At 45.4% G+C, this 25,330-nt stretch overlaps 1 protein-coding gene across 1 annotated transcript in view; it reads right to left on the bottom strand.

The window, feature by feature from the left end:
* The window catches only part of NUAK1 (NUAK family kinase 1), a 179,085-nt gene extending 158,641 nt beyond the window's left edge, over nucleotides 1-20,444 (bottom strand). Inside the window, exon 1 of the mRNA XM_073556955.1 lies at nucleotides 19,805-20,444. Within this exon, the coding sequence (XP_073413056.1) occupies nucleotides 19,805-20,086 (282 nt within the window). The 5' untranslated portion in view covers nucleotides 20,087-20,444. The remainder of the gene's footprint in view (nucleotides 1-19,804) is intronic.
* Nucleotides 20,445-25,330: the final 4,886 nt, after the last annotated feature.

Genomic DNA, 25,330 nt, shown 5'->3' with positions numbered 1-25,330 from the left:
TTTGTCACATGTGCTCAGTGTGAACCTGCTCTCATCCATGAAGAGCACAGAGCGCCAATGTCGAATCTGCCAATCTTGGTGTTCTCTGGCAAATGCCAATCGCCATGCATGTTGTTGGGCTGTAAGCACAACACCCACTTGTGGACGTTAGGCCTTCATACCACCCTCATGGAGCCTGCTTCTGACGGTTTGAAAAAACAAATGGATGTTAGTGGCCCGCTGGAGGTCATTTTGCAGGACTCTGGCACTGCTCCTCCAGTTTCTCCTTGCATAAAGGAGGAGGTAGCGGTCCTGATTCTTGGATGCTGCCCTCCTACGGGTTCCCTCCACATCTCCAAGTCTCCTTGTGTGCTCCACACTCTGGACACAGTCCTGACAGACACAGCTACCCTTCTTGCCACAGCTTACATTGATGTGTGATCCTGGATGAGCTGCACTACTTAGGCAACTTCTGTGGGTTGTAGACACTGCCTCATGCTACTGTATGTACCTCTAGGGGTGAGAGCAATGCTAAAAAGCAAAAGTGACCAAAACAACAGCCAAAAAGGATGAGAACAGAGAAATGGTCTGTGGTCACCATCTGAAGAACCCCTCCTTTATAGGGGGTGTCTTGATAATTGCCTATAATTTCTACCTGATGTCTGTTACATTTGCACAACAGCAGAAGAAATTTATTCACAATCAGTGTTAAGTCATAACTAGACAGGTTGATTTCAATGTAGTGTGAGTGACTTGGGGTTACATTGTGTTGTATAAGTGTTCCCTTTATTTTTTGAGCAGTGTATACATATATCCCTGTTTGTAATCAAGAAGTACACTCAGGATATGTGCTCTAATGTGAAGAGAGTTAATGAATTTACTTTAGAAAATCCTAAAACTTCTTCAGTTAGAGGATGGAAAACAAAAGATCTAAGTTGCGAACTGGGGTATAATTGCTTCAATCACCGGCTCTGGACCCTGGATTCGATTCACTGCATGCTGCCAGTGACTATACCACTGGCAGCATGCATCTGTTCTCAGTTGGGGAAAAGTAAGAATTACAAAATTTCTGGCCTGGGGAAAACTATGAATAAGAAAAATATAGTTTTGAAAAAAGTCCCATACCATTTCTGCAGTTCCACCATGTCTGCTGGAAATGGGCCCCCTACCTTTCATCACACAAAATCTATTCTAAGTGTTACAAGTAGAGTTGAGCGATACCGTCCGATACTTCAAAGTATCGTATCGGATGGTATCGGCCGATCTTTAAAAAAAGTATCGGTATCGCCGATTCCGATACCGGAAGTCCCATTCAAGTCTATGGGACTTCCGGTATCGGAATAAGAAAAACCCTTTCCTGCCCTTGTACAGCCTCTCTGGGGTCTGTACGGGCCTTTCGGGGGGCTGTGCCGGCCTGCCAGGGGGTCTGTGCAGGCTCCGGTGGTCTGTGCCGGCCTGCCGGTGGTCTGTGCAGGCTCCGGGGGGCTGTGCCGGCCTGCCGGGGGGCTGTGCCGGCCTGCCGGGGGGCTGTGCAGGCTCCGGGGGGCTGTGCCGGCCTGCCGGGGGGCTGTGCCGGCCTGCCGGGGGGCTGTGCAGGCTCCGGGGGTCTGTGCAGGCATCGTCCGATGGGACTACAAGTCCCATCGGGCGATGCCTGCTACCATGACAGTGATTGACACATTAGCCAATGATGGGACAGTAGTAGTCCCATCATCCGGCTAATGTGTTAAATGTAAAAAAAAAAAAAAAAAAAAAAAATTACATGCTACATACATACAACATGCATACTACATGCATGCTACATTCATACTACATGCAACATACATACTACATATATACTACATGCATGCTACATACATACTGCATGCTACATACATACTACATATATACTACATACATACTACATGCATGCTACATGCATCATACATAACACATATATACTACATGCATGCTACATACATACTACATGCTACATACTACATATATACTACATGCATGCTACATACTACATGCTACATACATACTACATATATACTACATGCATGCTACATACATACTGCATGCTACATGCATGCTACATACATACTACATACATACTACATGCTACATACATACTACATATATACTACATACATACTACATGCATGCTACATACATGCTACATACATACCACATACATAACACATATATACTACATGCATGCTACATACATACTACATACATACCATATACATACTACATGCATGCTACATACATACTACATGCATGCTACATATATACTACATGCATGCTACATACATACTACATGCTACATACATACTACATATATACTACATGCATGCTACATACATACTACATGCTACATACATACTACATATATACTACATGCATGCTACATACATACTACATATATACTACATGCATGCTACATGCATGCTACATACATACCACATATATACTACATACATACAATACATACATAGACATACAGTACATATAACATAGAGTAACATACTTACCAATACTTGTCACATTGTTCCCCGAAGCCATTGTCTTTCCGGAATAAATATTAACATAACAAACCACAAAAATACTCACCCACGATCCGAAGCAGTCCACGAGTGTGTCCCACGACGATCTTGGGTAGAGAACTGCAGCATCAGCTGTTGCTGCCGTTCTCTACTGGCTGCAGGAATCCAATGACGGAAGGTAGGTATCCTTCCGCACTGTATTCCTCCGCCACTTAAAAAAAAAAAAGTCCCTAGTCTCACTTTATGCCATTGCTGTGTGGGAAATTCCCACGCAGCAATGGCATAAAGTGAGACTAGGGACTTTTTTTTTTTTAAGTGGCGGAGGAATACAGTGCGGAAGGATACCTACCTTCCGTCATTGGATTCCTGCAGCCCGTAGAGAACGGCAGCATCATCTGATGCTGCAGTTCTCTACCCAAGATCGTCGTGGGACACACTCGTGGACTGCTTCGGATCGTGGGTGAGTATTTTTGTGGTTTGTTATGTTAATATTTATTCCGGAAAGACAATGGCTTCGGGGAACAATGTGACAAGTATTGGTAAGTATGTTACTCTATGTTATATGTACTGTATGTCTATGTATGTATTGTATGTATGTAGTATATATGTGGTATGTATGTAGTATGTATGTAGCATGCATGTAGTATATATGTAGTATGTATGTAGCATGCATGTAGTATATATGTAGCATGTATGTAGTATGTATGTGGTATGTATGTAGCATGTAGTATGTATGTAGCATGCATGTAGCATGCATGTAGTATGTATGTGGTATGTATGTAGCATGTAGTATGTATGTAGCATGCATGTAGTATGTATGTAGTATGTATGTAGTATGTATGTAGCATGCAGTATGTATGTAGCATGTATGTAGTATGTATGTAGTATATATGTAGTATGTATGTAGCATGTAGTATGTATGTAGCATGCATGTAGTATGTATGTAGTATATATGTAGTATATATGTAGTATGTATGTAGCATGTAGCATGCATGTAGCATGTAGTATGTATGTGGTATGTATGTAGCATGTAGTATGTATGTAGCATGCATGTAGTATGTATGTAGTATGTATGTAGTATGTATGTAGCATGCAGTATGTATGTAGCATGTATGTAGTATGTATGTAGTATATATGTAGTATGTATGTAGCATGTAGCATGCATGTAGCATGCATGTAGTATGTATGTAGTATGTATGTAGCATGTAGTATGTATGTAGCATGCATGTAGTATGTATGTAGTATGTATGTAGTATGTATGTAGCATGCAGTATGTATGTAGCATGTATGTAGTATGTATGTAGTATATATGTAGTATGTATGTAGCATGTAGTATGTATGTAGCATGCATGTAGTATGTATGTAGTATTTTTTTTTTTTTTTTTTTTTTTTTTAACATTTAACACATTAGCCGGATGATGGGACTACTACTGTCCCATCATTGGCTAATGTGTCAATCACTGTCATGGTAGCAGGCATCGCCCGATGGGACTTGTAGTCCCATCGGACGATGCTTGCACAGACCCCCGGACATCAGCACAGCCCCCCGGCAGGCCGGCACAGCCCCCCGGCAGGCCGGTACAGACCCCCACAGGGTGCACAGCCCCCCGGCAGGCCGGCACAGCCCCCCGGCAGGCCGGCAGAGACCCCGGGCAGTCCACACAGCCCCCCGGCAGGCCGGCACAGCCCCCCGGCAGGCCGGCAGAGACCCCCGGAAGGCCCGAAATGACGGCGCATCATGATGCGCACACACCGCGCATCATGATGACGTCAGGCCGTCAATCAACTGAACTTCCGATTCCGATGCCGAATTCCGATATTGAAAAAATATCGGAAGTCGGTATCGGAATTCCGATACAGCAAGTATCGGCCGATACCCGATACTTGCGGTATCGGAATGCTCAACACTAGTTACAAGTATTTAATGCTGGTGAAAAACATAAAGAATTGGAATACTTGAAATGAGAATGTTTATACATTAAATCACTTGCATTTCACCTATAACAATAGCTTAGGTCGCATATTTTCTCTGTGACATCATACAAATTATGGAATGTATAATATCCAAGTAAAGCTACTGCCTGCCTATGTGAAATGTTATAGTATGTGTTATCTCACAAAAGGATTAGATCTGGGTAATCCTACATTTTCTAATACATTATGTGTACATCTCATATACTAGGATATGCAGTAAACCACAAAAGTGAGGACACCCCTTACATTTTTGTATATATTTTATTGTATCTTTTCATGGGACAACACTGAAGATATAAGAGTCAGTGATAAGCAGTCATAAAGGAGTGCTTAGGAAGCAACCCAGGGGCAGACAAAAATGTCAGGTCTCCACCGCAGCTCCAGCCGAAAACCTCCAATGGAGGATAGGAGCAATGAGAAAATGGAAAACGGTCTTAGGAGTGCAGGAAAGAGACTCAGACAAGAGATGGGGTTAAACCACAAAGCGTTTCGACGGAGGATCCGTCTTCATCAGGTGGAACTTTGATACAATGTAAAGAAGTTAGTGTACAGCTTGTATAAAAGTGTAAATTAGGTGTGCCCTCTACATAACACACAGCCATTAATGACTAAACTGCTGGCAACGAAAGAGCGTACATTGCTCAGTGAAAATGACCAAATTGTGCCCAATTAGCCATTTTCCCTCCCCGATGTCATGTGACTCATTAGTTATTGCTCTCACTCTCTCTTCTACTGGTCACTGGAAATTCAACATGGCACCTCATGGCAAAGAACTCTCCGAAGATTCAAAAAAGAATTGTTGCTCTAGATCAGTGGTTCCCAAACTCCAGTCCTCGCGGACCCCAACAGGTCATGTTTTCAGGATTTCCATAGTGTTACACATGTGAGAGAATTCCTAATGCCTTGATGATACTTCCATCACCTGTGAAATACTAAGGAAATCCTGAAAACATGACCTGCTGGGGTCCACGAGGACAGGAATTTGGGAACCACTGCTCTAGATAAAGATTGCCTAGGCAAGTGATGGCGAACCTTTTGGTGACCGAGTGCACAAACTGAAATCCAAAACCCAGTTATTAATTTCAAAGTGTCAACACAGCAATTTAACCTGAATACTGAGGTTTTAGTTTAGAAAAACAACTCGTTGATTATATATAGTCAACATTGAAGATATGACACTTTGATACAATAATGGTAAAATAGTCAGTGTACATCTTGTATAACAGTGTAAATTTGGTGTGCCCTCTACATAACTCAACACACAGTCAATAACCCCTTTACCCCCAAGGGTGGTTTGCATGTTAATGACCGGGCCAATTTTTACAATTCTGACCACTGTCCCTTTATGAGGTAATAACTCTGGAACGCTTCCATGGATCCCGGTGATTCTGACATTGTTTTTCTCGTGACATATTGTACTTCATGATAGTGGTAAAATTTCATTCATATAACTTGCGTTTATTTGTGAAAAAAAACGGAAATTTGGCGAAAATTTAGAAAATTTCACAATTTTTCAACTTTGAATTTTCATGCCCTTAAATCAGAGATATGGTGCACAAAATACTTAATAAGTAACATTTCCCACATGTTTACTTTACATCAGCACAATTTTGGAACCAAAATTTTTTTTTGTTAGGAAGTTAAAAGTGTTAAAAGTTGACCAGCGATTTCTCATTTTTACCACACCATTTTTTCAGGGACCACATCACATTTGAAGTCACTTTGAGGGGTCTATATCATAGAAAATACCCAAAAGGGATACCATTCTAAAAACTGCACCCCTCAAGGTGCTGAAAACCGCATTCAAGAAGTTTATTAACCTTTCAGGTGCTTCACAAGAATGTTTGAATGTTTAAAAAATTGAACATTTAAATTTTTTTCAAAAAAAATGACTTCAGGTCCAATTTTTTTATTTCACCAAGGGTAAGAGGGGAAATTGGACTGCAAAAGTTATTGTGCAATTTGTCCTGAAGGGAGGAGGCCCTCGGAACAACATGAGCACATCGCGTTGTTCCGAGGGTCTCAGGGAAGCCCTCTCCTTGCGTGATGCTTCCCTATGCCCCCGGTACACTGCGATCATGTTTGATCGCAGTGTGCCGGGGGTTAATGTGCCGGGAGCAGTCCGTGACCGCTCCTGGCACATAGTGCCGGGTGTTAGCTGTGATAACCAACTGACACCCAGCCGCGATCAGCTGCGCTCCCCCCGCTATGACGTACTATACCATCCACAGTAATACAGACCCGGGTCATCTGGACTGGATAGTACGTCATATGTCAGGAAGGGGTAAATGTCTAAACCGCTGGCAACAAAAGTGAATACACCCCTAAGTGACAATGGCCAAATTGTGCCCAAAGTGTCAATATTTTGTGTGGCCACCATTATTTTCAAGTTCTGTCTTAATCCTCTTGGACATGGAGTTCACTAGAGCTTCACAGGTTCCCACTGGAATGTTCTTGTACTCCATGACAACATCTTGTAGCTGGTGGATGTTAGAGACCTTGCGCTCCTCCACCTTCCGTTTGAGGATGCCCCACAGATGCTCAATAGGGTTTAGCTTTGGAGACACGCAAGACCATTCCAGCACCTTCACCTTAAGTCTCTTTAGCAAGGGTCGTTATCATGTTGGAATACTATCTGCGGCCCAGCTTCTGAATGGAGGGGATCATGCTCTGATTCAGTATGTCACAGTACATGTTGGCATTCCTGGTTCCCTCAATGAAATGTATCACACCTGCTACATAGTCACACCTGAGACCTTGAGACACACTAATGAGTCACATGACACCGGGGAGGGAAAATGGCTAATTGGGCACAATTTGGTCATTTTCACTGAGCGATGTATTCACTTATGTTGCCAGCGGTTTAAACACTAATGGCTGTGTTTTGAGTTATGTAGGGGGCACACCAAATATACACTGTTATACAAAGCTGTACACTAACTTCTTTACATTGTATCAAAGCATCATATCTTCAATGTTGTCCCATGAAAAGATATAATATTTAAAAAAAAAGTGAGGGGTGGATTCACTTTTGTGAGATACTGTATAAAATTGTGTTTTCTTTATTTCCAAATAGAGCAACTTTTAATTGTACAAAACTGAATGTTAGCCTAGACTAGTGCTCTGACAGGAGGCAATGTATCCGTTTCTATTCTAATTGGCATTTCACATGGCAAATTAGCAACTCTACCCAACTGTTGATTGACAATCTCTGTATACTATATACACACAACAGAAGACAAATTGGAAATCAAGTAACTTGTTCGTGGGTTTGGTTTTCACGGACTAATACAGCCCTTTGTGAGGATACAGAACTAAAAAGTGATGCTTTCTATTAGAATAATGGCTTTAATATCAGTTATAGATTAATGATTAAATGTAAAGTATCCACACAGTCTCAGCAAATTGAGATTCTGGTTTTGGCTTTTATCCTAAGTCAGGGGTCTCAAACTCGGCAGAGTAAATAGGCGGCACATAAAAAAAATTTAAGCTGGCAGGCCGCATTCGTTTCAAATTTAATACAGCCACAATTGATAGCGGTATCTAAGGGGTTAAACAGACGCGATCGGTGCTAATACCGATCGTGGCCGTTCAAATACCGTATATACTCGTGTATAAGCCGAGATTTTCAGCCCATTTTTTTGGGCTGAAAGTCCCCCCTCTCGGCTTATACACGAGTCATATACCGGGGGGGATCGGCGGGGGAGGGGGAGCGGGGGTGTCAGATCATACTCACCCTTCTCTGCAGCTCCCCTGCTTGTTCCATGTTGTCGGCGCTGCTCTCTTCCTGCTTCAGCTGTCAAATGGTACCCGCTCATTAAATATGCGCATATTTAATGAGCGGGTGCCATGTGACCGCTGAACCAGGAAGAGAGAAGCGCTGACAACATGTAACAAGCAGGGGAGCTGCAGAGACAAGCGCCAGGACCCGGTGAGTATGAAGGGGGGTTGGGAGGCATATTCACCTGTCCCTGCGCTCTGCTGTCTTGCGTCCTCTGCAGTGACATTCAGGTCAAGGGGGGCTATCGCTCTCTGCCTGCACAGTCACTGCAGAGCGCAACGCTGATGAGCAGGGGGCAGCGACTGAGGGGAGTATACAGGTTTTTTTTTTTTTTTTGTAAGGGAGGCAGCGGCAGCAGCAACATGATGGGGCCACACACTGTGCATCATAACTGGGGCCACTGATTGTGCAGATAACTGGGGCCACACACTGTACAGATAACTGGGGCCACTCACTGTGCAGCAAAGCTGGGGCCACTCACTGTGCAGCAAAGCTAGGGCCACTCACTGTGCATAACTGGGGCCACTTACTGTGCATAACTGGGGCCACTCACTGTGCATCATAACTGGGGCCACTCACTGTGCATGATAACTGGGGCCACTCACTGTGCACATAACTGGGGCCACTCACTGTACACATAACTGGGACCACTCACTGTGCATGATAACTGGGGCCACTCACTGTGCATCATAACTGGGGCCACTCACTGTGCATGATAACTGGGGCCACTCACTGTGCATCATAACTGGGGCCACTCACTGTGCACATAACTGGGGTCACTCACTGTGCACATAACTGGGGCCACTCACTGTGCATCCTAACTGGGGCCACTCACTGTGCATGATAACTGGGGCCACTCACTGTGCATGATAACTGGGGCCACTCACTGTGCATCATAACTGGGGCCACTCACTGTGCATCATAACTGTGGCCACTCACTGTGCATCATAACTGGGGCCACTCACTGTGCATCATAACTGGGGCCACACACTGCAGGTAACTGAGGCCTCTCACTGTGCACCCTCGGCTTATACACGAGTCGATAAGTTTTCCCATTTTTTTGTGGCAAAATTAGGGGGGTCGGCTTATACTCGGGTCGGCTTATACTCGAGTATATACGGTAGGTTGTCAGCTGCAATGTACAGCTTACCTCAGCGGATGATAGTGTCGGCTCTGCATGTGAGCAGGCGCTATCATCTCGCTGTACACGTACAGCCAGTCACCTGCAAAATCCAGCAATGGGGGGAAAGTCACACCTCCGTCTTCTGCGCGCTGGCGTGATATCATTACACAGCGTCAGAGGGATGTCATCACGCAGGGCCAAAGCCACTACGGAGCGGCACACTCCTCCTCTCTTCTAGCGTGAGCAGTGGCGTAACTACAAAGTTATGGGCCCCGGTGCTTACTTTCAAATGGGCCTCCCATGCCAAAATACACGCACATCTCCGCTCAGCACACCTCGTACGTGCACATCTCCACTCCGCACACGAGCGGCTGCGCTTTGCACACCTTGTACACACATGGCTCCGCTCCGTACACCTCGTACACACACGGCTCTGCTCCGTACACCTCGTACACACACGGCTCCGCTCCCTACACCTCGTACACACGTGGCTCCACTCCCTACACCTCGTACACACACGGCTCTGCTCCGTACACCTTGTACACACACGGCTCCTCTCCATACACCTCGTACACACGCGGCTCCACTCCCTACACCTCGTACACACGCGGCTCCGCTCCGTACACCTCGTACACACGCGGCTCCACTCTATACACCTCGTACACACGCAGCTCCGCTCCGTACACCTCGCACACATGTGGCTCCGGTCCATATACACGCGGCTCCGCTCCGTACACCTCATACACATGTGGCTCTGCTCCGTACACCTCGTACACACGCGGTTCCACTCCCTACACCTCGGTCCTCATACACACACGGCTCCTCTCCGTACACCTCGTACACACACGGCTCCGCTCCCTACACCTTGTACACACACACGGCTCTGCTACATCCACTCTGTAAACCCCTCCTGACCCCACACAGAAACTTATTGGCATCCAGCACCATGACAACCAGCAGACAGCAGCGTCCTGCATACGCTGAGGCCCCTGATCATGTGACCCCCTGACTCCTCCCCTCCTGTGACCTCATCCCAGGTCCTGTGCAGTGTGTGCACACAGAACAGCCATAGCGCGCTCCTGAATATGTGTCTTCTCCCTTCTACCTGCCTCAGGGAGTGAGACATGTGATGCACCGGGCAGCGTGTTTGAGACCTCTGTCCTAAGTCATGCAACAAGGCCCGTTAAATGGAATCTGTCACCTATTTTTTGGCCTATATGATGTGGCCACTGCTATCAGGGGCTTATGTACAGCATTCTGTAATGCTGTAGATAAGCCCCCGATCTAACCTGAAAGATAAGAAAAACAAGTTAGATTATACTCACCGGGGGCAGGGGCGGGTGTGATGGGTGTCGCGGTCCAGTCCGACGCCTCCCATCTTCAATCGATGACGTCCTCTTTCTTACTTCTGCCGCGGCTCCTGCGCAGGCGTACTTTATCTGCCCTGTTGAGGGCAGAGTAAAGTACTGCAGTGTGCAGGCGTCGGACCTCTCTGACCTTTTCCTAATCAGAAAGTAATATGTATTTGGGGGAAATTTAAGAGAAAATTATCACTAATTTACATAATGTGTGATAACTAATAGATCTAGAGGTCTATTGTCTAGTGACAAGTTGAGTTCTCAGTGGACCCACACTGATCTAGAAGTAATCATCACTCCTGTGGAAAGGTAATAACTTCTTACTGGAATATTGCTTTAAAGGGTGTAGAAAAGCCAGGTAGGCTAGGGTTAAAGGGGTTGTCCGGGCTTTTCACATAATCTCAGTACATATCTGGGCTGCAGAATTATGACAATAAGTAATTTACTTTCTGTCACTAGTTTGCACGGTTTTCTGGATATTCTGAACAGAACGTCCAAGGGGGTTGTTATGGCATTGAAATGAGAACTAGTCGTAACCTCCTACTCTACTCCACACATGCCCTCTATAGCAACAACCCCACCCTCCATAGCTAAAGGCCCTCCCCATCCACATGAAGCAGCCCTCATGAATTCTTCCCCTCCAGCAGCATAGTGCAGAGAGCAGCTGCTCCTCCCCCAGACACACACACAGTAATCTATATCTATGGAAAGTGAAACCAATGAGGAGGAGGGAAATTCGTCCTGTATTCTAATCTGCAAAGGGGATGGCAGTCACTGATGTAATCTGTTGTGTGACAAAGCCTCTGCTGTGTGAATGAGACAGCTCTGTGTCACTGATGTCTTCACAAAGCAGCAGATTTGGTGCAGTGTATGTGTGAGCACTGTGTCTCTAATGACACAAATACTGATGGGAGCAGCCTGTCCAATCAGCAGCTGTAACAGTGTGAAGTGTTGGGGGGTGTATGTACAGTGGGGAAAAAAAGTATTTAGTCAGTCAGCAATAGTGCAAGTTCCACCACTTAAAAAGATGAGAGGCGTCTGTAATTTACATCATAGGTAGACCTCAACTATGGGAGACAAACTGAGAAAAAAAAATCCAGAAAATCACATTGGTCTGGTTTTTTTTCATTTTATTTGCATATTAGGGTGGAAAATAAGTATTTGGTCAGAAACAAGCAATCAAGATTTCTGGCTCTCACAGACCTGTAACTTCTTCTTTAAGAGTCTCCTCTTTCCTCCACTCATTACCTGTAGTAATGGCACCTGTTTAAACTTGTTATCAGTATAACAAGACACCTGTGCACACCCTCAAACAGTCTGACTCCAAACTCCACTATGGTGAAGACCAAAGAACTGTCAAAGGACACCAGAAACAAAATTGTAGCCCTGCACCAGGCTGGGAAGACTGAATCTGCAATAGCCAACCAGCTTGGAGTGAAGAAATCAACTGTGGGAGCAATAATTAGAAAATGGAAGACATACAAGACCACTGATAATCTCCCTCGATCTGGTGCGCCACGCAAAATCCCACCCTGTGGGGTCAGAATGATCACAAGAACGGTGAGCAAAAATCCCAGAACCACGCGGGGGGACCTAGTGAATGAACTGCAGAGAGCTGGGACCAATGTAACAAGGCCTACCATAAGTAACACACTACGCCACCATGGACTCAGATCCTGCAGTGCCAGACGTGTCCCACTGCTTAAGCCTGTACATGTCCGGGCCCGTCTGAAGTTTGCTAGAGAGCATTTGGATGATCCAGAGGAGTTTTGGGAGAATGTCCTATGGTCTGATGAAACCAAACTGGAACTGTTTGGTAGAAACACAACTTGTCGTGTTTGGAGGAAAAAGAATACTGAGTTGCATCCATCAAACGCCATACCTACTGTAAAGCATGGTGGTGGAAATATCATGCTTTGGGGCTGTTTCTCTGCAAAGGGGCCAGGACGACTGATCCGGGTACATGAAAGAATGAATGGGGCCATGTATCGTGAGATTTTGAGTGCAAACCTCCTTCCATCAGCAAGGGCATTGAAGATGAAATGTGGCTGGGTCTTTCAACATGACAATGATCCAAAGCACACCGCCAGGGCAACGAAGGAGTGGCTTCGTAAGAAGCATTTCAAGGTCCTGGAGTGGCCTAGCCAGTCTCCAGATCTCAACCCTATAGAAAACCTTTGGAGGGAGTTGAAAGTCCGTGTTGCCAAGCGAAAAGCCAAAAACATCACTGCTCTAGAGGAGATCTGCATGGAGGAATGGGCCAACATACCAACAACAGTGTGTGGCAACCTTGTGAAGACTTACAGAAAACGTTTGACCTCTGTCTTTGCCAACAAAGGATATATCACAAAGTATTGAGATGAAATTTTGTTTCTGACCAAATACTTATTTTCCACCATAATATGCAAATAAAATGAAAAAAAAACAGACAATGTGATTTTCTGGATTTTTTTTTCTCAGTTTGTCTCCCATAGTTGAGGTCTACCTATGATGTAAATTACAGACGCCTCTCATCTTTTTAAGTGGTGGAACTTGCACTATTGCTGACTGACTAAATACTTTTTTTCCCCACTGTATGTATGTATTGTGCTGCTTTCACAAATACAGGATCACTGCTGTGTTCTTTCCAATGCTGGAATGATGATAAAGATGAGTGCTGGTGCAGTTTACTGCCAGCCAATGAGTGGGCAGTGGGTGGTGCTGGTCACTGGAGCTTGCTGAGAGTTTGGTGGAGCTTCGCACATACACTGCACCAAATCTGCTGCTGTGCGAAGACATCAGTGACACAGAGCTGTCTCATTCACACAGCAGAGGCTTTGTCACACAACAGATTACATCAGTGACTGCCATCCCCTGTGCAGATTAGAAGCTGCAGATCCCCATCATTGGCCATCACACAGTCTGTTCTCACTGCTGCCAGCAGCCTGGGACAGAGAGGGAAGGAATTACTGATAATGAGTTATGTATTGTAATCATGGAGTGGCCCAGAATACAGGACGATTTTCCCTCCTCACTACTTTCACTTTCCATAGATCACTGTTCAGCATGTGTCTGGGGGAGGAGCACCTCTCTGCTCTCTGCACTGAGGCTGCTGGAGGGGAAGAATTGGTTACTGTGTGATGAGGGCTGCTTCATGTGGACGGGGAGGGCCTGTAGCTATGGAGGGTGGGGGTGTGAGGGCATGTTTGGAGTAGAGTAGGAGGTTACGACTAGTTCTCATTTCAATGCCATAACACCCCCCCTTGGACGTTCTGTTCAGAATATCTAGAAAACCGTGCAAACTAGTGACAGAAAGTAAATTACTTATTGTCATAATTCTGCAGCCCAGATATGTACTGAGATTATGTGAAAAGCCCGGACAACCCCTTTAAAATTCTAGCTCTACAGGTTCTAAATAGGTGCACCTGGCAGGCAATACATATAACCGGTCTGGGGACTAGTCTGGGGGTTCACCTTAGTCAGTCAGCTGGGGTAGCTGACCAGAGTGGATTGTACTGGAGCTCGAGAGACAGACAATTTAGAATCCCTTTGTAAGAAGAGTCTGCACAGGCCGTATGCACCAAACTGCAAGTATCAGAGGTTGCTATGGAAAATAGCCATTGCGCTTGACCAAACTGGGACTAGCTCAGCTGTGAGTAGCCAGGGTCTATTTTGTTTATTTAGTGCCTGGACAACGCTAGGGATTTTGTGTTTATGCTTTTATTTTGGTACTGTGCAACCAGTAGATAAACATCACATTGTTTTGACCCAAGAGTCCAGTGTCTGTGCGAATGCTACCTAATGCCTACAATGGTTTATACCAAGATTAAAAATTGTTCCTATCCACAGAATAGGGAATAACTCGCTGATTGCTGCGTATTTCACCAATTCGTCCCAAAGAAATCCTGAGGATGGTGCTCTTAAAGCTGCATCAGAATGGAGCAGAGGTCAAGCCATCGATAGCCAAGCACTATGACTAGGGTATAACTTCTAATCTTGGCACAAGCCCTTTAAGTTTGAGGTGAAATATAAGAAATACCATTACATGTAAAGTTAGCCTTAGACTTAAGAACCAGCTCAGCTTAGGATTAGGAACCCAAAAACTTAAGGGGGTTTTACACATAGCGATATCGCTAGCAATATCGCTAAACGTCACAGATTTTGTGACGCAGCAGCGATATTGCTAGCGATATCGCTATGTGTGATACTTACCTCCGACCGACTCCCCTGCTGGCTATCGCTAATCGCGCGAGATCGTCCACGTCCATTTCTCGTCGGCTGCTTCCTGCTGGGCTTCCTGCTGGCGCCAACGAGTGAAGCGTGGACGCGGGCGGGAGGACGTCATCATCGCCGCGTCTGAAAGGTAAGTAAAGATCGCTGCTGCGTCGCTGCATCGCTGTGAGATCTGCCTGTTTGGCAGCTCACTAGCGACCATTTAGCGATGCACCAGCGATCCTGACCGGGTCATATCGTGGTCGGCATCGCTGGTGCATCGCTAAATGTAAATCTGGGCTTTAGTGCCATCATGCTAAAATTGCTTCTGTGATCTGTGCTCTGCCATGGCTAAGAGATCTCTCAAGATAAGGGGCCTACTCATCTGTCTATGATGTCCATATGTTCAATATGGACAGCAGTTTTTCTGAGTGCACAAATGGTATAAGAAAACAGATCTAAACTCCAGAGAAGAGCTAGCCAGAGAAGCCAATGGGGACCCAAACTTTAGTCTCTCTCTCTCCTCCCGAAAATCCGAACACTAAAACAGACTTCTTGGAGAAGTATGTGTTCGGAGTTCAGCAATATTTGTTTTACTCATTTATATAGCACCATTAATTCCACAGAGCTTTACAGCCATCATCACTCTCTCCATTAGGGCTCACAAGCTAAATTCACTATCTCAGTACATCTTTGGAATATGGGAGGAAACAGGACTACCCAGAGGAAACCCACGCAAACACGGGGAGGACATACAAACTCCTTACAGATGTTGTCCTTGGTGAGATTTGAACCTAGTACCCCTGCACTGCAAGGCTACAGTGCTAACCACTGAGCCACCATTCAGGCTCACTCACCTGCCACAACAAAATGCAACAATTTAATAGATCACATGGCTAGACCTATGATACTAGAGTCCAAGATAAAGTTCTGAAGAAGCAGGTTAATGTTCTTCATTTTTGGTCTACCACAGGTCACTAGTAAGCACTGGGCTGATGTTCAGCACATCAGTGGAAGCCCTAGCTTAGGTCCTCATCAATAAAATGTTATGATCGCTTTCAATGGAAGCGCTGTTGCTAGAATAACTGTTATGATTGGGTCACCGAGGAGGAGAGCAAGCCCAAGCTAAGCCACAGAAAACCAGAGAGGTTGGTAACTAAGCGGATTGCAGACCCCTGATCCAATCCACACAACAAGCAGTAGCCGTGGAGCGTACCTACGATGATCCTAGACGCCTCGGCACAGCCAGAGAGCTAACTAAGCCTAAAGCAAGAAAGGGGAAATCTAAACTGCCACAGAGCAGACCTCAAAGGAATAGATAGCCCCCAAACATATATTGTCGGTGAGACAAAATGAAAACACAAACGCAGACAGGAAAATAGACTGAGCAAATGATGGGGCCCACACTGACTAGAGAGGACAGGAAAGGAAAGACGCTGTCTGCAATCAGGCAAAAAACCCTGCAAAAAGTCCAACACGTCTGATGCAAAAAACAGTGAAGTCGCACGACTTCGCCCACTATATCAGCACTCTGGTATATTCTGAAAGCAGAGCAATAAGAGGCCAATTTAATAAGGGACAAAAACAAACTGGCACAAGCAGTAACATATGGACGGTGATTCAGTACAGCCCCAGCCGGAGCTGGCTGACCCACACAAAACTGAGATAGACAAAACCAGATCAAACACAAACAGAATAGCAAATGAACACTTAGCTGAACATGCAGGGACTGAGCTGGAAACATCAGACCTCAGGAGGCAAGAAGAAAATCACCAGCGGGGATAGAGGGAGTCTGCTGTCTTAAATCACAATCTGAAACCCCAGATCGCCAATCGTCGTCCTCATTATCAGGTGGCAAGCCTCTGTTAATCAGATCAGCTCCATTACCTCCAGTAACCACCAGAGGGAGCCCAGAAAGAGAACTCGCAACCCCTCTGTCATTCTGACCAGCTCCACTACCTTCAGTAAGAACCAGAGGGAGGCCAGAAAGCGAATTCACAACAAATAACCTTCTCTGTACATTTTATCCTAAAAATCACAGAGAGAACAGGAATGTTACCAGAAGGATGCTGTATGTACTTCATTTAAGGCCAAGTAGGTTAGTCAAAAAAATCACCTCATTGTCTACAAAGCTCATGCTCTGTATCAGATGCTGAATCCATCTTTACGATAGGTTTCTCTTCTTGACAAATATAATAATTACACAGTCTCACACTGCCATACAATACAGTACCTCTGGCAGAAAATGTCATGTTGCTATAACAATAGGCCAGCTTCGTAATTTCCTTAGGCATTAAAATGCCTCATGTCGTTGATGCGCAGAGCCAGTTGTCTTTCTGACTACAACTAGCAGCTCTAAGTATAGCAGCTACTGAAAAAGTGAGGAAACTATCTAAAATATCATGCAATGCAGATACTTCAGCAATGGATAATGATGTCCAATAAAAGTAAACTGCATTGGTGTAGTAGGGTGCAGATCACACTTGGGTTAACCATACATTTTAGACTGCTGTCGGCCCACAGAGCCCATGAGTGTGCATGTGTTCTGAAAAGGTAAAAGGGAATACGATGCTGCCAAATACCTTCAGCGTTGACTTATCTTCCCTAAAGGATCAGGCATCTTGAAATCTAACTGTCTGATCCTTCTCTCCACTGACTTCTACTGCCAAGTGAGATTCAGAAGGCCTTCATACCCATCGGATAGTCATATGGTGCTGCTGAAATCCGGTGGGTCAATACAATATTATTCTAATGACCACTTTTATACCTATATAACAGTTGACAATGATGCACCAGGCTTTTTGCACTATGATGTAATCATGCATGGAGTGACTTCGCTATAAATCCTTGACATTACTGATGATGAGGATGGACTCAAGAACACAATGGGCTCAGAGCGCCAAAGCTGGGTAGTTTTCTCCCAATGTCTATGAAAGTTCCGGTGACTATAAAAGGTGTCCCATTTGCTAATTGTGGCTTGCAAGACTACAGTATTTTGTCCATTATGCCATAGTGTAGCTTGAAGCTCATGGCTCTTGGTGTAAAGTCTGTGCCAGACCCTCTTAAGTATTTATAGTCATCCAAAGTGGCATTGAGTAATTTTGGTTCCCCATACACATCAGAGCATGGGAGTGAATATGACTTCCAATGCTACACCATTTGTATGTATACAAGCCAGCTTATACATAGCGGGCAGCTATTCCTAGTAAACTATTCCTTCTGTTATCTCATGCGCACTAGATAAATGAGTGCTGAAATGTAATTGGTCTCATGCGCAGTAAGCCCGTTTACTAATACCTGTTTTTATGCACCTGCCATTGGTGTGTTCCCCTTGTGGCATATGATAAGTGCTGATTTTCGTTTCTGTCTTTATTTTTGGGTTTGCAATTGTGACCTGTCAATCTGAGATCAGTGACGATATTTATACTACAGCTGAAATGCCTTTTGATCTACTAATGATAATTTCTGTACATATGGATGACTTATTGGGGTGGAAGTCTGTGCTCAAAAGACAGCTAGAGTTGGGAGCTGCTTTAAATGTAAAATTAACTGCAAACATCATTACACTGTATGTTATATTAAACAGATCTCATACCTAATGAGGCTGGTGAACTTACTGTGAACATCCATGTCACAATAGTCATTATAATCCTCAAATTAAAAAGTCCAGATAGAGGTGCACTTAAAAAAGTTCTAATTTTAATAGACAGGGAAACTTAATACAAAGGATTATACAGCCAATCTGACTTGGATTTAGTGAGTACACCAGTCTCATCAGGTGTAAATATTTATTTATTAATGTATATAGGGAGTATTGTCAAATTTGGCGACAGATCCACTTTAACTACTTCTGATAAGCGGATTGCAATTGAGTGGCTGTTATATCAACAGGATTTAATAGGTCGTATCGTGCATGTTTGGCTGCATCACAGGCCACATATTTAGAAGATTATCTCAAAATACATTTAACATGCCCCTGCTCTCCAGTCATCCCTTCAGGCACGCGGGAGGCTAAGTGACGGACGTCACCGCAAATATCTTCCTTGGATGCTTTCACCTGACACCCCCTTGGCTTGTCCCCATTTTGCATTTACGCTGTATCCTTGGCATTATACCAGTCGCCTGACTGGGGGCAGCAGCCACATTACTGCGTACAGTCCAAAGGTTAGATAAGCTGTGGTGAGACCTCACAGAGGGTTTCATAAGCTAGAGAACACTAGGCAGGACACAGAACCACGTCCACAAGTAGGGTCACCATCCTATACCTACACCTTATCCCTTACACACTGCCAAGTTATTCCTCGCTCTGATCACTACTGCTCGACTCCTCACCAGTCAAAACCTCTGCTTGACGTCAGTGAATAGAATCCAGAGCTACTTATTATTATTTATTTATAGAGCTGAGAGCTTGCTACATTTGTATCTAGTTTAGGCAATGTATTTTGTAAATTACACTGCGAACATCATGTTTTATACACAGTAACAAATGATCAGACTATAGACATGTGCGGCTGCTTTACACATTACCGCCTGGGTGTCAACAGCAGGGTGCCCATTCACTGACAGCAAGCAGAACCCTGCAAATGAATAGGATCTGAGACACAGCGATATGGAGCGGAGTAATCAGTGTATCAGAAAAAAGCAGAGCTCGCCATCATACTGGAAAACCCCGATTTACAGGGATATTCCTGAAAAAGTGAAAGTGTCTGCTCAACCTTCCAAGGTGGCAATGTATAGTGGGATGGATAGGCAGGTGTGCGCTACAATGGCAATAAGACCAATATGCAGATGATCCCGTGTCGCGGATACAATCATCCTTGTGATTACCATGAGACAAGCTTAGATACAAGTTGTGGGGCACACTTACCACTCGGCCAGAAAACCTTTCGATCGCCCTCTTGACTTTGCCATAGGTGCCTTTGCCCAGGGTCTCCAGCAGCTCATACCTGTGCTTCAGGTTGTGCTTGTGATGGTGCCTCTTGACCCCATGTTGTTTGGGTGCCAGCTGAGGGGTGTCTTCCTCCTCTGAAGGTGAATGGGATGGCGAGGACAGGTTCATCTGCTCCACCATGCCCACAGTGCTCTTGTCTGGCCCCTTGTCATCATCGCTGGGCTCCAGTCTGTCCACCTCAGCAGCATCCCCATCCATGTCTCGGGTTCACTACAGACTGGTCAGAGTGCGGCTTCTGCACATGGACTAGAAAGTGGTCAGCAGCCCCCCATGACGTGTGCCCAGGCGGCAGACTGATGAGAGCTATCCCAGGTGACTGGCAGGGCTGCTGCCGCTACAGCTCGCGGAGGTGCCTGACTCTTCCCATTCACTCAGCACAATGGCCGGGGAGCGGGGAGCCGTGGCCCTGAGGCGGGCAGTGCCTGCTGCCAGGATGCTGGCTCACCTCTGCTAATGCCATGCTCCTCCGCTGGCCTTCCTCTCGCCTATGTGATGCTCCGAGTTACCCGGCTGCTGAGGCCCTTTCATCCCCTGTTCTCTCCTCTCGTGTGAGGGAAAGCCCATGTGGGTGGAGCAGGCCGTCCTCCTCCCTCACATTCCAGTCAGAGCTGAGCGCACGGCTGTGGCTGAGGGGGAATGTGCCCGCTGCTGTGCTCCACTCACACATCTAGTCTGCCCAAACAAGCGCACCCCATCCCCTTTATAAGGGCCTGTGCACACTGCGAAGTAGTCAGACGCCTCACTGGTTTTGTTCTGCAGCGTTTTTGTTAACCTTTTTCAGCACGCTCCGGTCCCGAGTGCCGGCGGCAGTGCCAGGTATTGATGCCACCGACCATATCATACTCGCAAGCCTGACCCCGGCCTAAGGGCTCATACCCATCTGCCAGAAAAAAAGGCCAATTTCCAGACCGAATAACATGCGAGTGTAATGTGATTTCCGTGCGATTTTTCCACGGCACATCCGTATACCGTACGTATGCAATGCGATTTTAAAATGAGCTTTTACATACAGCAGCTCTCTCTATGTCAAATCTCATGTTAAACTAGCATTGTAAAAAAAATAATCTTCAAAACATACAGTATGTACACAGTATATATATATATGGGTGTGTATAGACAGATATATAGATTGATATAGTAAAAGCCATCAGATGCCGCATACAGTAAAGAATAGAATAGATATGCAAGATATATACACATAGTATAGGGGTATTCCAGGTACTAAAATTCAGCCCTGGCATTTGAAATCACACAGGCCCATGCTGTTCCCATCCCCAAGCACCAGATGGGAAATATTACTAATATTACCCTGGATGGAGGAAAGAAAGATTTGCTACAATATCAATATTTCTAATGATACCTCCATCACAACTCTCAACAGTATGGACGTCTTGAGAACACCAATTCTGTTAACAACGTAGCAGACAAGGAGGCCCATGACCAGACAGGCCCTTCTGGCATTTGCTAGAATTGCCAAATGCCAGTCCGGCCCTTGGGTGTATATATATATATATATATATATATATATATTTGAGAGAGAGATAGCACAATAGCCGATAATTCATTTGTCGGCTTTAGTAAAATAATTGCAGAAGCCGACAGGATAGGAGACATGCTTTACATATAGTAAACCATTGTATATTAGGGAGATTTTTATATGCTAGTCACTACTAATTTTATTAGTGTGTTTGTGTAAAATATTGGAGCTGTAGGTGTTAAATGAAAGACTATAATCACAGAAAAAAAATTGTGTGGGCTCATGAGCAATTTTCTCCGCCAGGGAGGGAAAGCCAGTGACTGAGGGAAGATGTTAATAGCCTAGAGAGGGACCATTGTTTTTGCCCCCCTCCTGGCTAAAAACATCTGACCCCAGCCAACCCAGAAAAGCCGCATCTCTTCCCATTGCCCAGGCACAGCCGCAGCATCCAACCCGCAGCATCCAGATGTTACAGCATAATGGGTGGAATTTCATGAAATCCCATCTCCGCTATGCATGCAGGGACGCCTCCAGCTTCCCTGCATAACCGGACATGTGGCGTGTCTTTCCAGACCGCAGCATGCCTATTTATCTTGCACAGACGTTCCGTCTTCGCAAGATAAAGTCACCCATACAATGTACAGGACGCGGTGATTCCGCACGTTTGAACACATGCGGAATCACCGGCATTCAAAAGCCAGCAGCGCTTTGGATGGAGAGGACATGTGCTGCGTCCAAAGCGCTGCCGGATACTGACCGTGGGAAACACACCCTTACTGGTCTCAGTGGTCATACCAAGGTAGGTGACACAACAGTGCAGAAGTCAGCTAATCCTCCAAAAAAAAAAATGAAAACAGGTTATACATCCATATATACATCAAATCGTGGCCAATTTCTTTATATTATGAGAGGTTTATATTAAAAGAGGTCTTTAGCAAAGAGGATTTGGTCTCTTTAAGGGCTCATACTCACTTGCGAGATACTCGGATGATTCTCGTGGGAGTCTCTAGCATGAAAACCTGGCACAGCCGCCAGCACTGGGACCGGAGTGTGCGGCTGCATAGAAATACATGTAGCCACATGCTCTGGTCCCAGTGCTGGCGGCTGTGCCAGGTTTTCATGCGAGAGACTCGCACAAGAATCGTCCGAGTCTCTCGCAAGTGAGTATGAGCCCTAATATGTGGTGAAGTCTATTCTGGAGTCTGGTTTGAATCTTTAGTAAGTAGGATAAGGTCTGCAATTGTTGTATGCCCCTGCCTGTCCAGTAGCTGTCAAGTACACAGGAGACAACAGTGATTGGAGGAGAGCCATTGGAGGAAAGGGCTCATCCACATATATATATATATATATAGTGTGTGTGTGTGTTATAGTGTTCATCTATTAATGTCCCATTCCTAGTAATTTAAACACTACTCCTGACCCAATCTAAAAGTGACAGTTTGCTCATTTTTGTGCAGTTTTTTTCCAATATACAGTATTTTAACAGAGGTTTGTTTTTCTGACACAAACCTCCAAATCCCCTGCAAAGACACAGGCTATAGTAGGTTTATGTTTCCCAAACATGAAATACCAGCAGTCTCCCTTATTACAAATAACCATGTTGTACTCTGAAATTCTATGGCATTTCAGACAAAACATGGTGTGTAAAACAAGCTGAACATAGGGAGAAGAATCAGCTGTGGTCCTACCTATGACTTCCAATCTCCTGACTGTGTTTTTTTTCTAATCTGGTCTTATTTTTTGATTTTAGATTTTTTCCTCTGTTCTGTATAAAATATTAGATTATGAAGGCTGCCTTCACATCATTCAGTAATGTGCTTTACAGCAGCAGTTACAAGCATTACAAGACCATAGTACAATAAATTGAATAAGTTAATTGACGTCTACGGAAAATGTTCTAGGCATGCGCTGATGTGTGCAGAGTAAATTTCCTCTAGTCACCAAACTAGGAAGCACATAAACTGACTCTGTACCTCCTAATCCAGTCATACAGACAAGTGACTACTGCAGACAATCACTGGCTGCAGCAGTGATACGCACTTCGCCAGTATGGACAGAGTTAGCTAATCCCATTCCTGCTGGAACTTTAGGCCTTTTAGAGATTATTTCATCTTCAACTTGCTTAACTGTTTGCAATAACAGTCATTTTGATCGGGGGTGTCCAAACATTTGCATGCCACTGTTTGCCCCCAATCCCGCCCACAAGACACGAAAAAAACCTTTTATTAGGCCGGGATCACACACAGCGAGTTACGGCCGAGTCTCACAGGTTAAAACCAAGCTCTGGCACCGGCACTCCGGAGCGGAGCGTGCAGCTCCATGTATTGCTGTGCGGATGCATGCTCCGCTCCAGAGTGCCGGCGCCAGAGCTTGGTTTTAACCTGCGAGACTCGGCCGTATCTCGCTGTGTGTGATCCCGGCCTTATACTCACTCCGGTCGGATGGGCATATCTGGTCTAGGACCCGCTCCCCTTCTCTTCTTGCGATGCTGTCCTCCTGCACTTTTTCGTGTGGATGACATGTACTACGTCACCCACACAGTGTCCCGTGCAGGTGCACGTCTCTCTGCCCTGTTGTGGGCAGAACAAGGTACTGTTCTGCACATGTGTAGGGTCGAGCTGGACCGGGCTGGGGGGTGGTCCCTCTGGGTACCGCGCAGTGACGTACAGACACAAGATGGAAGCAAGTTTCGGGTGCAACAGGTTCAAGTTTATTCTCTCGCCATCCACCTGACGGCCTCACAGCACACCACAATCCTCTTCAAGGCTCTCCGGTTACAGTACACATCAACATACCGTACTTTTCGCCTGGGACGTATATTTACGCACCGTCCCTTTAACTTAGTGACGCTCTGGCAGCTCCGTCACCGTGGCTGTCTTAGGCCTGTACACCAACGGTAATGTTACTGATCAAACATCGTTCCTTATACGGTATCCTCCACCCGGAGCCTCGTCTATACTGCGGTACTTCGTGTCAGGACCACCCCCCTTGACTTTCTTTCTCCTCAGTCCCCTAGTTAGGTTTTCCTCACAGTGCAACAACTGTCACAGTCTTCTTGTCACTTGAGCTCCCCCTGGGGACTGGAATCTTCTGGAACCCTCCTGTCAAATTTATAGCTTTCCCGGTTCCCTGTAACTCCGCCCCCATGACCAACGGTTTCTTAGCCCTAAGCTGATGTCAAGTCCTATGCTTACACTCCTCCCTGCCCTCTAATGTCAATTCCAGGTACTGCACGTCACCTACACTTTCCTAGTTGTTTTCCCTTCTGTCATAACTGACATCCTGCCTGACAAGTGCAAACCCCTTTGAAACCTGACCAGTCAGTCCGTCCGTCAGGTCACCATCCCTACATATGCACAGCAAAAGACCACAAAGCATTGGCACATGCTCAGTGCTCTACTTTACTCTGCCCTCAGCAGGGCAGAGAGAAGTGTGCCTGGGCAGGAGCGCAATGCTGGACACTGTGTGGAGGACGGAGTACATTTCATCTACACGAAGCAGTGCAGAAGGACAGCATCGCAAGAAGAGAGGAGACGCTGGACCAAGACCAGAGAAGCCCATCAGATCGGATGCCCCATAGGTGAGTATAATAAAAGGTCTTTTCCTTCTCTTGCAGGTTGGATTGGGGGCATATATGCAGCATATTAGAATATTAGAATGCTGTATATGAGGTTTTATATGTACTGGCCTTACCTCATATGGGAAAAACCCGGTAACAGTTCCTTTTAAAACATCATCTAGTAGGTTATTCCAACATCAATATACTCCAATTCTTCTGCATACTTGGCTGGTTTGCTTGCTTTTGCCATTTCTTATTTTCCCAGCCATTGGATATTTGACTTTTGATGGTCGTTATCTTACTGCATGTTTTCATTGTGGCACTGTAAGACATCAGAAAAATGTATTCCCTTGAATGATGTTATTGTCACCAATGCAATACATTCACCAACATCAATCTCTTTCTG

The sequence above is a fragment of the Dendrobates tinctorius genome, unplaced genomic scaffold (genome assembly GCF_039654945.1).
Source record: "Dendrobates tinctorius isolate UK_male_01 unplaced genomic scaffold, ASM3965494v1 ptg000241l, whole genome shotgun sequence".
NCBI lineage: Eukaryota > Metazoa > Chordata > Amphibia > Anura > Dendrobatidae > Dendrobates > Dendrobates tinctorius.
Note: the sequence above shows the minus strand (reverse complement) of the source record. Positions and strands in the feature narration are given on the sequence as shown.